At 44.3% G+C, this 14,404-nt stretch overlaps 1 protein-coding gene across 1 annotated transcript; it reads right to left on the reverse strand.

Annotated features, from left to right (window-relative positions):
- Positions 1 to 4,417: 4,417 nt before the first annotated feature.
- Positions 4,418 to 12,475, reverse strand: STBD1 (starch binding domain 1). The gene is made up of 2 exons (XM_089526305.1): positions 12,149 to 12,475; positions 4,418 to 5,606 (listed from the first exon to the last, which is right to left on the reverse strand). Exons 1-2 carry the CDS (start codon positions 12,417 to 12,419, stop codon positions 4,837 to 4,839), a joined length of 1,041 nt encoding a protein of 346 aa, XP_089382431.1. The 5' UTR covers positions 12,420 to 12,475; the 3' UTR covers positions 4,418 to 4,836.
- Positions 12,476 to 14,404: the final 1,929 nt, after the last annotated feature.

Below are 14,404 nucleotides of genomic sequence, written 5' to 3' on the forward strand. Positions count from 1 at the left end.
TTTTGATAAAATTACCAGCTTAGTAGATGAAGGGAATGCTGTGGATATAGTATATCTTGGTTTCAGTAAGGCCTTTGACAAGGTTTCCCATGACATTCTTGCAAATAAGCTAGTTAAATGTGGGTTAGACAACGTAACTGTTACATGGATTTGTAATTGGTTGACTGGCCGAACACAAGGGTGCTCAACAATGGCTCCTTTTCATCCTGGAGAGAAGTGACCAGTGAGGTCCCACAGGGCTCTGTCCTGGGCCTAGTGCTATTCAACATCTTTATCAATGACGTCTATGACAGAAATGGGGGCATACTTATCAAATTTGGAGATGACACCAAATTAGGAGGAGTAGCTAATACCTCAGAGGACAGGATCAAAATTCAAAATGACCTGAATAAACTAGAAAGGTGGGCTACAGCTAACAAATTGAACCTCAACAGGGAGAAATATAAGGTACTGCACTTAGGACAGAAAAATAAAATGCACAGATATAGGATGGGGGACACCTGGCTGAACGAGCCTTTTATGTATGAAAGGGATCTAGGAGTCCAAGTAGACCACAAATTGAACATGAGTCATGAGTGCGATGCGACAGCTAACAAGGCCAATGCGATTTTAGGCTGCATCAATAGTAGTATAGTGTCTAGATCAAGGGAATTAACAGTGCCACTCTATTCTGCTTTGGTCAGGCCCCACCTGGAATATTGTGTCCAGCTCTGGGCACCACAATTCAAAAAGGATGTTGAAAAACTTGAGCGTGTCCAAAGGAGGGTGACTAAAATGGTGAAGGGTCTGGAAACCATGTCCTATGAGGAAAGACCTAAGGAGCTGGGGATGTTTAGCCTGGAGAAGAGAAGGTTAAAAGGTGATATGATAGCCCTGTTTAAATACGTGAAGGGATGTCACATTGAGAAGGGAACTAGCTTGTTTTCTGCTGTTCCAGAGACTAGGATCCAGAGCAATGGATGCAAGCTACAGGAAAAGAGATTCCACCTCAACATTAGGAAGAACTTCCTGACAGTAAGGGCTGTCCAACAGTGGAACACACTCCCTCGGAGTGTAGTGGAGTCTCCCTCCTTGGAGGTCTTTAAGCAGAGGCTGGATGGCCATTTGTTGGGGATGCTTTGATTGAGAGTTCCTGCATGGCAGGGGGTTGGACTGGATGGCCCTTGCGGTCTCTTCCAACTCTGTGATTCTATGATTCTATGAAATAGCTGGAGGTTGTGAGCCAGTGGGTCACAGTCCCACTTGATTCTGTGTTCTGTTCAGAACAAGATGGGCAACATGCGGCCATCCATACGTTGCTGGACTCCAATTCCCATCAGCTCTAGCCAGCCTGGCCCATGGTGAGGCTGATAGACAAAAAGACCTGTTTACTTTCCTCGAGAACTTTCTTTCTCCCTACACTTAAAATACAGATTGGTTTGCTTTGTTCTCCCTCTTTTATGAAGCTACAGTTCTTTAAGGTACCATCTATTCACAATGTTTATTCAGACTTTGGACTCTTTTAGGGTAGCAGAGTGCGCTCACTGTGGTAACATACCACACCCAAAGTAAACATATCCAGCATTTAGGAGGCAGTGCATTGTATTCAGGTAACAGGCACAATTGTAAGTTGCTAATCCGTATCTAAATCAGTGGAATCATATTCCTGCTGGTATAAACTTCTAAATTAGCCACGTTCACCAAATGAACATTTCTGTCAGGTGGCTTTTTTCCCAACTTAAATAAATGCCCAGCCTTGTTTTTGAGCCCTACCCCCATCCCATTACTGCCTCTAGCACCCCTTATATGTTAAAGATCCTGGGTAGTTTAAAAATAAATCCATATGTCAGGCATGCTAAGCACCCAATCATATTATTATAGCCTACAGAGATATATCCCCGCTGTCCTGAAGGTTTTTAAAGTGGCTAGAATATTCTTATCCCAAATCTTGGTGAATAAGTTAAGCAGCTTTATAAGTCAGAATTCATAAAATACTGGGATGCAAAAATATTTTTAAAAAAACATTTTGAAAACAAGATGTCATATGCACAGCCAAACTTAGAAACATATCAGTTGCTGTGCTAGATCAAATCAATGTGTCCATTTGCTCCAGCCTTTATCTCCCTAGCCAGATGTCCCTGTGAAGTGTAACTAGGTACTTGCAACAGGCTGAAGTTAGGTTATCAGTACGGACACTTTCTAAAATATACAACCCCTCTCACCTGTCTAGTGAGCTATTACAAATATGGCAGCATCAGTCATTAGGTTCCATCCAGGAACTGCAACAGGAATGAGCAAGTTTAAGTATCCTAACAAGCATGTGAAAAATGGCATGTCATGGAGACCAGTCACAATATTCCAGCCTGGATCTGAATTTCACTTATAAGCATCAAGACTTCAAAAAGTCATATTTCAACAACCTCCTTTCTGTTTGAGAGGAAGCTAATTCTGTTATAATGCAACTCCACTGGTTAAAGAATGACTGGGCAGTGAAGCAGCATTTTTTTTAAGCTGCAGTGCAGGTCCTTGACCTACAGTTGACTGTAGTGGCTCTCTCTATGGCATTCTCCATAAATTGAGCAATAGGGAGTACTAGTCATTCTCACAAAAACCTTAATGCTTTTTCCTTTTAATCTTTTGACACTCTTTGATAAGTGACAGCCAAGGATAAATATGTTTTGTGAATTCTGGTACTCAATTTTGCCAAAAAATTACAGTTGGCCATTAAAATTCAGTTCCCATGGAACGGCTTCTTTGCAGGTCGAAAGTTTGGAGTCTGCTGTCTTTACTCATAGGCACAAGCTTATAATAAGCAAGATTTTCCCATTCCTGATAGCAAAAACACAAAGTTGTTTGATAGACATTGTACCTCAATCTCTTTCACTTGTATACTCTGGCCAGACCATCAGAGGCTATATAGCCTTTGTGTGCCGCAAAGGGTCAAATGTACTGCCTGAGGCTCTGAAACAGGTGTCACGTGGATTTCTCTTGAACTTCTGTGCTGTGGGTCCCAGATGATATCTGCTAAATAATGCTGTACAAATTGAGATTATGCTTCCAACGCAAGAATGAACTCCCCAGAAGCAGGCACTGAGCTATTCTAGTGAAGGGTAAGTGGCTTTCCAATGGTGAACATCTGAATCAGCTAAATAATGCAACTAATCCTCTCAGACAGGCCTCCAACATGCCTTTAAATCCATCTGCAAAACTTAAAAGCCTCTGTTAAGACTGCTTTAACCTTTGTAACTTATCACTTGATAGTCTGACAGCACCACAGTTTGTACACATGCAGAAATTGCTTTCAGTTATGTCTCTGCGGTCTTTTAGTATTTTAAAAACAGAACTGGCTTCAACTCAGATAACTAATAAGTTTTGTTCTTCATGTATTAACAAAGCTACAAGCAACAGTTTATTACCACACTTCATGATCATAGGGCATAAGGCCATGGTGGCAAACGTATGGCACACAAAGCAGTTTTTCGTGGCACGCGGAGAGCGTGGGAGAGGAACAGGTGCATGCCTGTTGCTCCTCTTTCCCAGCCATCCCAAGCCTTCAGCTGCCTCCAGAGAGACAGCTGAAGGCCTGGGAGGGCAGGGGAAGTCCCACCCTGGAAGTCCCACACCCGGAGGGCAGAAGTTCTGCCCCTGAAGGGTGGAAGTCCCGCTCTGGAAGTCCTCCTCTTCCCCCCCTCTAAGCCCTGCCCCTGGCACCAAGTAACACCCGGTGCAGGAAGGTCTTTTAGTTTGGGCACCCAGTCCCTAAAAGGTTCACCATCACTGGCTTACGGTGTCATACTCGTCTGTATGAAGCCATGAGACCAATGGAGGAGAAGAAAGGCCAGTCTTTCCAAGATGACAGCCCCTACCAGTTTGATGGCTCAAACAAAGCCTGCCACTTATAACTCCCAATCACCCTAGCCAGCATAGCAATGTTAAGGAATTATGGGAATTGCAGTCCAAAAAGTTGCCAAGAATATTAATAAAAGTCCAAGAATATTAACCCAGCTAATCCACTACCATTTATTCAAGAAGTCAAGAATGTGTGGCCCTCCAGATATTGGATTACCGCTCCCACCAGCCCTAGCCAGCATAATCAGTAGTGAGACATGATGGGAAATTCAGTGCAACAGCGTTTAGACAGTTACAAATTCCCTACCCCTCAGCAATTCTGACTTGCAGTGGTTGTCAGGCAAAAATTATCCCTAGGTTTCAGGGAACTTCTATGTTCTCTACTGCTGAGATCAATTACTGTCCACTCCTTTCAATGGACAGTAATTTGTACACTTGTTTTATGTCCAAAGTAGGTATACTGTGTGCATTTGTGCTAAACAATAATTTCCATGGGAACCCTGCTGGCAACAAGCCAAGGCTTTTAGTTTAATTACAATTGACAAAAATGCCAAGACAGCTTTACATCTGGAAATATAAAGGACAGTCATCAGTCTAAAATCATCTTTATTGCTTTCTTATGAAATCATCCGTTAAGAGCATTGTAACAGACAGTTACAGTGTAACTGAATTACACTTCACCCATTCTATAGTCCACTGTTCATGAGCCTTGCTCCTATCTCCTCCCACAATAAAATCAAATGCATAGAGTTTAAAGCTTTCAAGGAGGAAACTGTTAAAAGCTTGCCCACTAGAAAGCCCTATGGACATATTTTCCACTAGGAAGGCTTTGGTCTGATTTATTTTGAAAAGTATCCTCATGTCTTAAAGCTGGCACTAGCAGGAGAGAGAGATTTTAATCTAAGGCAGTGCTGGCAAACATGCAGCAGAGAGACACTAAGGTAAGCTAAAGGGTGTGTGTGTAACTCCTATGAAGAAATGGAACAGAACCAGAACCAGAGCTCCCGTTCAATGATATCCCCACCATTTATGGGCCACCCGATCTTCATGTTCAGTCGTAAGGGTTCGATTGTCACATTCTTCCCATCGCCTGACCTTCCCATTCTCCACTACTATGAACTTCCACTCAATCTGGGTATCGACAGGTAAGACGACAGAGTCTGACCAAAACCCATCCTTGTCACACCTGAGGGGTACATAATGGTGCCACTGGCCTAGACACTCGTGGTCACCTGTGACAGCAATCAGCTGGGCTTCTGAGTGGGTGATGTAGTGCACACGGAACGTCACATGGACAGTCTGAGGCATTGGAGACACTGCAGCAACCCTCTTTGCTAGATCTAGGTCTTTGCTGCTGGCATCGTCCACACTGCTCTTCCTTGCAGCACTGCCCCATTCTGAATGCTCAGGGACAATCTCCCATTCCTCACGGTCAACGGAGTGACGCAGTTGCTCCTTGCATCTCTCCTCAAGCTTCTCGCTAGAGGCGCCTGCTTCCATAGAGGTGACCCCATGCATTTCAGATTCTTGATTTGGTGATGGTTCAGATGTTACTGTGGGAAAAGTGAACACTTCAGTTCTCAAATATTCCTTGTAGTTCATTAAGGGGGTTGTGGGCTCCTTGACTGATGGCTTTCTTTCTGGTGACTCATTAGGGACACTGGGGGCACAATGTTCTCCTGAAGGAGCCAACTGGTTTCCCACTGGCTCTTGAGGACTGGAGACATCTGTTTGCTTTGTTTCAGGTGTGAGACTTTCATAGCTTCTCTGATTTGGTTCTAAACAGGAAAAAAAATAGTTAGCCAAGAAGACCACAAGCCACAATACTCACTTGTATCTTAATTCATGCAATAGAACAATAAGAAATATAGCAAGGAAGTTGGACCTGTCCCAAACTATTCTCCCCTCATCAGGAAATCATCAAACTCTCCATATCTCTTTCTAGCCTCCAGCAGCCTATCACTAGAAAACCTTGTAAATTCAAGCATAAATAATTTTAAAATGCTTACAGGAGGGATTAAAGTTATTCCCAAATTATCAAAAGAAAGGTATATTTAACTTAACCTTAATGAGCAAGTCATACCAATTGCACAAGTGTTTACCTGATCTGACTAAAGCTGTGCAGGAGAGAAACCGACATATTTAGCAAGAAAGCTACAGAAGGACCCTGGCAAGGGCAACAAACCTTGGGGAGCTGCTCTGTTGCACCGTATCTTGAATCACACCCAATGAAGGGCTGCCGCCACTATGTCTAGATTCCAGATTTTTCTCAAAGCTACAGCCAAGACAGAATGTGATTTGACTTTGATTGAAATGGTCCAATGAGAGATTTTTACTCATACCTTTCTTTTTACAGTGGCCAAAGTCTCCAAAAATTTATCATTAAATTCCACCCTTTCTTTTCTTTCATTATCAGCTGGTCCAAATAATTGCAACCAGGTAGTTAGCTGGAGATGACTACAGGAAGCACACAACGCCCTTGTTGCAACAGGTGTAAAGGTTGCAGGTGATAAACTATAAACCCCTATATGGCTCAGGTCCCACTTATTTGAAGACTCATATTCTCCCATATGAATCTGCCTGCTTTCAGATTTTTGGGGAAGTCCTTTCTCTCTTTCACTCCAAACTCAAAGTTAAATCTCATAGGAACACAGGAGAGGACCTTCTCAGGGGTTGCCCTCAAGTGCTGTTTTTTCCCCCAAGAGAGGCTATACTCTTTCCACAAACAAGTAAAAACCCTCTTTATTCCAGGAGCTTTTAATAATATTTTTAAAAAGGGAAAACAGGCCTTGTATAATATAATGGACTTTTACTTGCTGTTGTTTTTAATGGTCTATGTTTTTCACTGGTTATAATTTTCTCATGATTTAATTGCTTTTAATCTTTTGTATGCTGTGAATTTTTAAACTAAGTTTGAGCCCGTACAGACAAGCCAAAATAAAGCTACTTCAGATCACTTTGGAGGTGTGCTGTTTAAATGATGCATGTATCCTAAAAGGCCAGAAGCTGGGCCAAAGCCACGCTCCAGTCCTAAGGACTGGAGCATAGCTTTGGTGCAGCTTCTGGCCTCTTAAGATGTGTGTGTCATTTAAACAGCATACCTCCAAAGTGACCCAAAGCAGCTTTATTTTGGCTTGTCTGTATGGACCCTTTGTTTTAATTCTTGTAAGTGACCTTGAATCCCTAACAGGGAAAAAGGCAGGATATAACTAAATATCCTCCTTCTGCTCTTCCTCTTAGTATCAGAAACACTGGAGGCAAGTTTATTTTGTCATACAATAATTTATCAAAACTTCAAAAAAATATTTTTGAAGTTGCAGCAAATTTCCCCAAGCATGCCTGCCTTTTATTGTTTGGTCCCCTTTAGCTTTTACAACAAAGATTTTGTTCTCCTCTGCTATGAATGTGCATGGAGACTAGCATACCATTCCTACATGGATGCTAAAAATAGTTGATGGCCATAACCGTCTGCAAGGCTAGCAAAAAGCCAGCCCTTAGGAAAGGATTCCCATGGGAGAAGCAGGACTGACTTGACAAGATCTCTGCCTGATGGGATCAGGGCAATGCAAAGGTCACACAACCACTAATGAAATTCTTATGCCTGCCCTTTTAGAGCAGCAGAAGGCAATGCTGAGAAGTCACTTAACAGGCTCACAAAAAGCCAAGAGGTTTCAGACACTGTACTCTGACCGTAGCTCCTTTTTTGCTATTCTTGCAAGCAAACATAGTGCAGAGGGAAAAGATCAGCTCTATCGACAGCTTCATAACATGTATGGACATTGCTTCTTTTCTCATAGGTTGTTTACCTTCCGTTGTCTCCACTGTCTCCCTCCGAGGCTATGAGCATGTTTGCACATGAAAAACAGTAAACAGTTCACATGCATGGGATACAGAGCCATAGCCTGGAGGATATTAGAATGACTCTGAGTACAGCACATGACGGCAGCATATATATTCTGGACAGACTGAGCAGTCCACTCCAATCTCCCAGGGTAAAAGAGGATTTTCTCTGCTGACCAGGGCTTGCATAACATCAAATATTAATATAGATGGGTTTTTACTGCATGCAAGGAAGCTAGATCAAGTCCTCTTACTGGGAAGTGAGGCAGCGGTGTCAGGCAACAGAGCTTTTTGGTGTCACAAAAAGGAAGCAAACTGTTAGGTACAGTGGGCTCTTGGTATCCACTGGAGTTTGGTTCCAGGATCTGCTGTGGATATCAAAATCGGTGGATGCTCAAGTCCCATGAAATATAATGGAGCAGTGAAATGGTGTCCCTTATCTAATCTGGCAAAATAAAGGTTTGATTATTGATATATATTTTAAATATTTGCAAGCCATGGATGCTTGAATCCGTGGATAAAAAAAAATCCATGGATACGGAGGGCCGACTGTAAGTCCTGTTAATTATAATGGGCCTACTATAAATATGACAGAGGTCCAAAACACACTGCAGAAATAATCCAGTTTGAGACCACTTTAACTGCCCGGGCTCAATGCTAGCGAGTTCTGGGAACTGTAGTTTTATTAGACATTCGGCCTTCTCTGCCAGAGCACTCTGATGCCACAATAAACTACAGTTCCCAGGATGCCCTAGCACTGAGACAGGGCAGTTAAAGCAGACTCAAACTAAATTATTTCTGCAGTGTGTTTTGGACCTAAGTCAATCCGTTGCCAGGGAGTAGGGACACCTGCTTGCAGAAGTTTTTTTTCAGATGCTGAGCTTGGATGAGTTGTGTGTGTGTGTGTCCCTTCAAGTTGTGGAGTTTTCTTAGGCAAGGCATCCTCAGAAACAATTTTGACAGTTCCTTCCTCTGAAATATATACCATCTGGTATTCCCTGGCTATCTTCCATCTAAGTACTAACCAGGACCGACCCTGCTTAACTTCCAAGATCAGATGGGATCTAGTGCCTTTAGGGTTCTTAGGCTTTAATCACTACATTCAATCATTTTAAATGTTGTCAGACTTTGTGTGTTTTATTGTAATAACTCAATAAAAATTAATTAGAAAAAAATGTCAGGAAAAATCCATGGATTCTTCTGCTTTTCCTGCAGAGTAATGTTAAGAACTGAAGGTGCAATTCAACTGAGAATGGCAAGAGCCCCCTGAACAGATGACTTTTAGTTACATTTAGTTCTTACACAGTTTCAGGGTATAGTTCACTGGAAAGTTCTCCTCAGCACATCTAACTGAAATGAATAGGAGATATCCAAGTGTAATCTTTTCATGGAGCTTACAAAAGAAAATTTCCAGGTGGGTAGTTTTCTTGAACTAGTTAAGTTCTCTCCCTCATTCTAAAACGACAGCTCCCCAAATCCTGGGATTTTGGAGATGTAGCCCAAATACTAATTTTTTCCAAGCTCTAGTCAGATGTGAAAAGAATTTGGTGAGATGGGTGCCCTCAGCCAGCTCTGTTTCTTGTGTTGGTCCTCCAGGAAAACACAAGCGGGGCAATGGACTCTCTTTAAAGAGAGATTGGATATAATATAATTAATATAATATTGGATATAATAATATACCTCTCAGAGGAGTGGTTTAGCTGTGAATTCTTGCACTGGCAGGGGACTGGACTATATGATCTTTGGGATCCCTTCCAGCTCTGTGACCCTAGATATTTTCACACACTGACACCAATCTGTTGAAAAATCAGGTGCTATTCTTCCTTTATTTCTTCAGGTCAACAACCATAATCACAAAGGAAAATCATGTAACACACACACACACACACGCACCTTGCATATTGGTGAAAGCTGCAATCTACTAAATATCTATTGCAGGTTTCTAAAGCACTGATACTCTAATGGATCCTCTCCAAATAGCACAGTGAGGGTGGGGTGAAAATGAAATGAGAAAGCAATGCAAAAATGTGAGGGCACACCCCTTTCCCTCCATCATGTACTCTTCACAGGAATAAGGCTCTAGACAAAAACCCTTCAGCAAAGGAGTGGAGCGTCAGGAATTAAAGGAAGAAAGTGTGCTGAAGGCGTGGGAAGAGTGGCAGCACAATTATTGCAACTGTTTTTAATGCATTTTGGGGTGTTTAATTAGGGGGGGGAAATGTCATATCACACACAGTTCTTTCACAAATTTTGTGTGTGTGTGTGTGTGTGTGTATTTCGTTGTTACAGGGATGTTCCAGTGCAATTTCCTTTAGTACTTTTGAATGGATCCTTGTGTCTCACACATCAATGAATTAAAGTGCTTTGAAAGTCTATTAGAAGATTTTAACTTCTTACTTGACACAGATCATTTAATCCAGTCACATATTCAGTCACACAGAAACGTCAAAGCAAATTCTGAAAAAGCTGTACATGACGGAACAAATCTGAGGTCATTTGTGGATTTAAGGATGCCAAACACCTGTAAAAGTCAGCATACCTTTTTAAATAAAGCTTGTATGCCCCTAAATTGTACAGCAATGTGTTTTAAGGAAGAAAAGAAGCCAGATGAAAAAGAAAAGGGATTAAGCAAATTGTGAAAAGACAGTGACCAGACATCCTCCTTTTCCAGGACATGTCCTCCATTTCAACCTTCTGTCCGGGAGGGGTTTCAAAACGTCCTCCGTTTTGAACATAACTAAGAAGCATGAAGTGATATTTATAAGAATGGTTTCAGCATTTATTTGGCAAGGCCTTACATTTTTCTGGAATCTCCTACATTTTGCGGTGCCTTGTCCTCCTTTGCGGTTATGACTTCTGGTCACCCTAAACACAACTTGGAGGCACACAACCACAACAACCAAGGACATGGGAAAAAGTGGAAGGATCAAGAAGGACCCACAACACAGCAATGGCTGATAAAGCTGGACCTTCTCAGTCTATGTACTCTGGTTTTTCTGTATTTATTGAATGGTTATTAAGAGGCGATAAAGTTCAACTATTAAAGGCAGAATATACAGATTAAGTGACATAGAGGAAGACAGATGTAATGGAGTGAGAGAAGGATAATAATAGATAACAATAGATTAAGCTATCAAACTTAATGATAAAGTAGAAGGAAGCAGAAGTAACTGCAGACATTCAATACTGGAATTACAGTTGCTGTAATTTCTTTGATATTAGCAATAGCAATTGCAGCTGCTATTTTCTTTGAAATTATATAAGAAAAAGGAAATTGTGGGTATAATGTGTTCTTAATGTAGATTTCACTTTTTTTAAATAAAGAATGTATCAAACCACCACAAAAATAATAATGTAATCTTCGTGGGTCTCTCACCCACCCAAAGTCACCCAATGGGTTTCAATGGCAGAGCAGGGGATTTGAACCTTGTTCAGACGCATCTGAGGAAGAAGACTGAAGTCTAGGAAAGCCCAGGCTGCCAACTTCTTCCTTTCGGTGAGTCTCAAAGGTGCTGCGAGATCTCTCTACCTACTGAGTCTCTAGACTAACACGGCTATATCTTTGAATTCTGCCTGTTGTCCAGTTACAGTCCAACCTTCAAAGCACAACACTACATTGGCACTCTGATGGGGCATCGACACTATTGAAACAATGCAGTTCTGACACCTCTGTCACATCCCACAGAATCCCGGGATTCATAGCACTCTCTCGGCAGGCAAGGCTGAAACCCTCGCAGAACTACACATCCCGGGACTCCATAGGCAAGGCCCCGCTTCTGTCGAGTGCCTCCAAGCTGTTCCTCACTTACAGTGACCCTAAGAGGACTCTACCATGGGGTTTCCTTTGAAGGTTTGCCATTGCCATCTTCTGAGGCTGAGAGAGTGTGACTTGCCCAAGGTCACCCAATGGCTTTGCCTGGCCGAGAGGGGACTCGAACCCGGGTCTCCAGAATTCTAGTCCAAAGCTCAAAACCACTACGCCAGGCTACACACCACACTTTAAAATGGTATCAAACTGCATTATTTCTCCAGTGTGGATGTGCTGCCTTTCCAGAGACATTGTGGCTGTAGTGGACTGAGGTCTCTGGGGACCAGGGCTCCAGCATGGAAACCCACGAGTGAGTCACACTCTCTGAGCCTCAGAGGTCATGAGCAGCCAAGGAAAACCCATGACGGGAAACATTGTGGTCTAGTCACACTCTCTCAGCCTCAGAGGAGGGCCATGGCCATTCCAATACAGTACAGGGAGAGGCGGGATACAAACACATGTTGTTGTTGTTGTTGTTATTTCTAAAGAAACTTTTCCAAGAAAACCCCATGATAGCAAACCCAGTGGCCTAGTCACACTCTCTCAGCCTCAGAGAGGAGGGCCATGTCAAACCTTGGAGGAGTCACACTCTCTCAGCCTCAGAGGAGGGCCCCCTCCGAGGAAACCTTGCCCTCAGGGCCCCCGACAGACCCTCTTCCCTGGGCGGCGTACCTCCGTCTGCCTCTCGGGCCCCAGAAGGAGCCCCTTCTTCCCTCTGTCCTCCGTCCTCCTTCTTCTCTCCGTCTCGGCGCCCGTACCAGAGCCAGGCCACCAGGGCTGCCACCAGGGCCACCAGCAGGGCCGCCCAGAAGCCCCCCGGAGCCGCCAGCGGAGGAGGAAGGGGCTGCGGAGGGAGAGCGCTGCCCTGCTGCTGCTGCTGCTGCTGCTGCTGCTGGGCCCCTTCGCCCGCCGCCTCCGAGGCTTCGCCCGCAGCAGCAGCCATGGCCTCCTCCTCCTCCTCCTCCTCCTCCGGAGAGCCAGGGCCGGGAAGAGGGCCCTTCGGAGGCTTTATAGGGGCCCTGCCCTGTCCTGGGAGGAGCCAGGCGGGGAGGAAGGGCTGCTGCTGCTGCTGCTGCTGCTTTAATGGCGGGGCTTCTCCTCCTCCTCCTCCTCCTCCTCCCTTGGTCTTTACCAAGCCCTTCCCCACTGAATGGCCGCCCTGCCATCAGGGGTTCTTCAGAGCTGGCTTGGCCATGGCCCTCCTCCCTGAGGCTGAGAGAGTGTGACTAGGCCACTGGGTTCCCTGCCTGCTGAAACAACAGATTTGAAAGCACCCAAAAGACAAAGGGTACTACTATAAATAAGCTTTTGGTATATATTTGTTTACAAGGGTAACAAACAATGTATATACCAAAGGTAAACCAAACCAATGGCTTGGGCCCAGGGTACTTGGAGGACCGCCTCTCCCCATAGAATCTCTGAGAGACATCTCTTAAGAGTTCCAGACTAGATTTCAGACTAGGTTTCATCTCGGAGGGCCTTTTCTTGGCAGCCCCACAGCTCTGGAACTCCCTCCCCAATGAGCTCCGTACTTCCACCTCCCTTGAGGTCTCCAAGAAGGACCTGAAGACTTACTTATTCCGCCAGGCTTTCCCCCCATCAGCCTTGTTGTTATGCTTTTCCCCCTCACAATGCTTTGCTGTATTCCATTCTACACAGCCACTTGTATGGATGTTGTTCTTTGTAATTGTTTTCATTGTTATTTTGTAATACTGTTGGGGTATGGGATTGTGATGGCTTTATCTGTTTTTATCCTTGTTGTACTCCGCTGTGATCCTTGGAACAGCGGTATAGAAATAAAATTTTGTTTATTATATTAGAAATACACACAGAGAGAGGATACAACATAAAGCATAGGAGAAATGGCAAGGGAATAATACAAACTGTATTGAAACACATAACACAACAGAAGCTCACAACTAAAGCTAGCCTTATTAAGGCTCAAAAGTTGACTAGAGCTGCACATATGCAGCTGAGGGCCATCTGTGTCCTCAGTAGCTCTCCATTAACCATACAATGGTCATTTGCCCTATAATGGCTCAAGTATAGAGCTTGTTACTGTTCCAACACGTTCTTGGCAAAGTTTCCTTCAGAAGTGGGTGGCCGTTGCGCTCCTCTGAGGCTGAGAGAGTGTGACTTGCCTAGGGATGCCATATCCCGCCTGTAGGGGCAATCCCGCTTTGGGCAGTGCCATCCCGGTCCGGTTTGGCGCCAAGACCGGGACGGCACCACCCGCGGCCACCTCCGCATCCGCTGCGGGGTCCTCCAAGGCCTCGCTGACGCCTGGGAGCGCTCTCCGTGGTCGGAGCTCCGGCTGCAGAGACGCTCCCTCCCAGGCCACAGCGAGGCCTTGGAGGCGGCTCCGCAATCGCAGGGTCCTCCAAGGCCTCCGTGAGGCTGGGGAGGAGGAGGAGGCCGCTTGGCACCGCGGCAATCACCGCGATGCCAAGCGGCCCCCGCGCCCCTTCTCAGCCTAGTGGCTGTGCTGTTCAACAGCATGTTGGTCCACAATAAAACAACAATCGTCTGCAATTTAATGGTGGATGAGGGCACTAACCTGATACAGGTCTCAGTTACCTTGGTGACAAAATTGATCTTTCCCATCTTGGCTACCAAGATATGAATCGCCTTGGGTACCTCCTAGGAGAAAGGTGACATACAAACGAAATAAATAAATAGGAATGCGGCTATACAGTTTAGTAAAAACACAGACTGGAGAACTGGGGAGGGGAATTGTTCGTTTCTACAAAATCTCCTTACTGCTGATCTACTATCTTCATAGATAGATTTTTGTGGGTTTTTCGGGCTATGTGACCATGTTCTAGAAGAGCTGGAGGTCTTTAAACAGAGGCTGGATGGCCATCTGTCAATGGGGATGCTTTGATTTGGATTTCCTGCATGGCAGTCGTTTCTGACCTATGGCCGATT

Source organism: Sceloporus occidentalis, unplaced genomic scaffold (genome assembly GCF_023333645.1).
Source record: "Sceloporus occidentalis isolate IW3139 unplaced genomic scaffold, rSceOcc1.0.p SCAF_5, whole genome shotgun sequence".
In the NCBI taxonomy this organism is placed as follows: domain Eukaryota; kingdom Metazoa; phylum Chordata; class Lepidosauria; order Squamata; family Phrynosomatidae; genus Sceloporus; species Sceloporus occidentalis.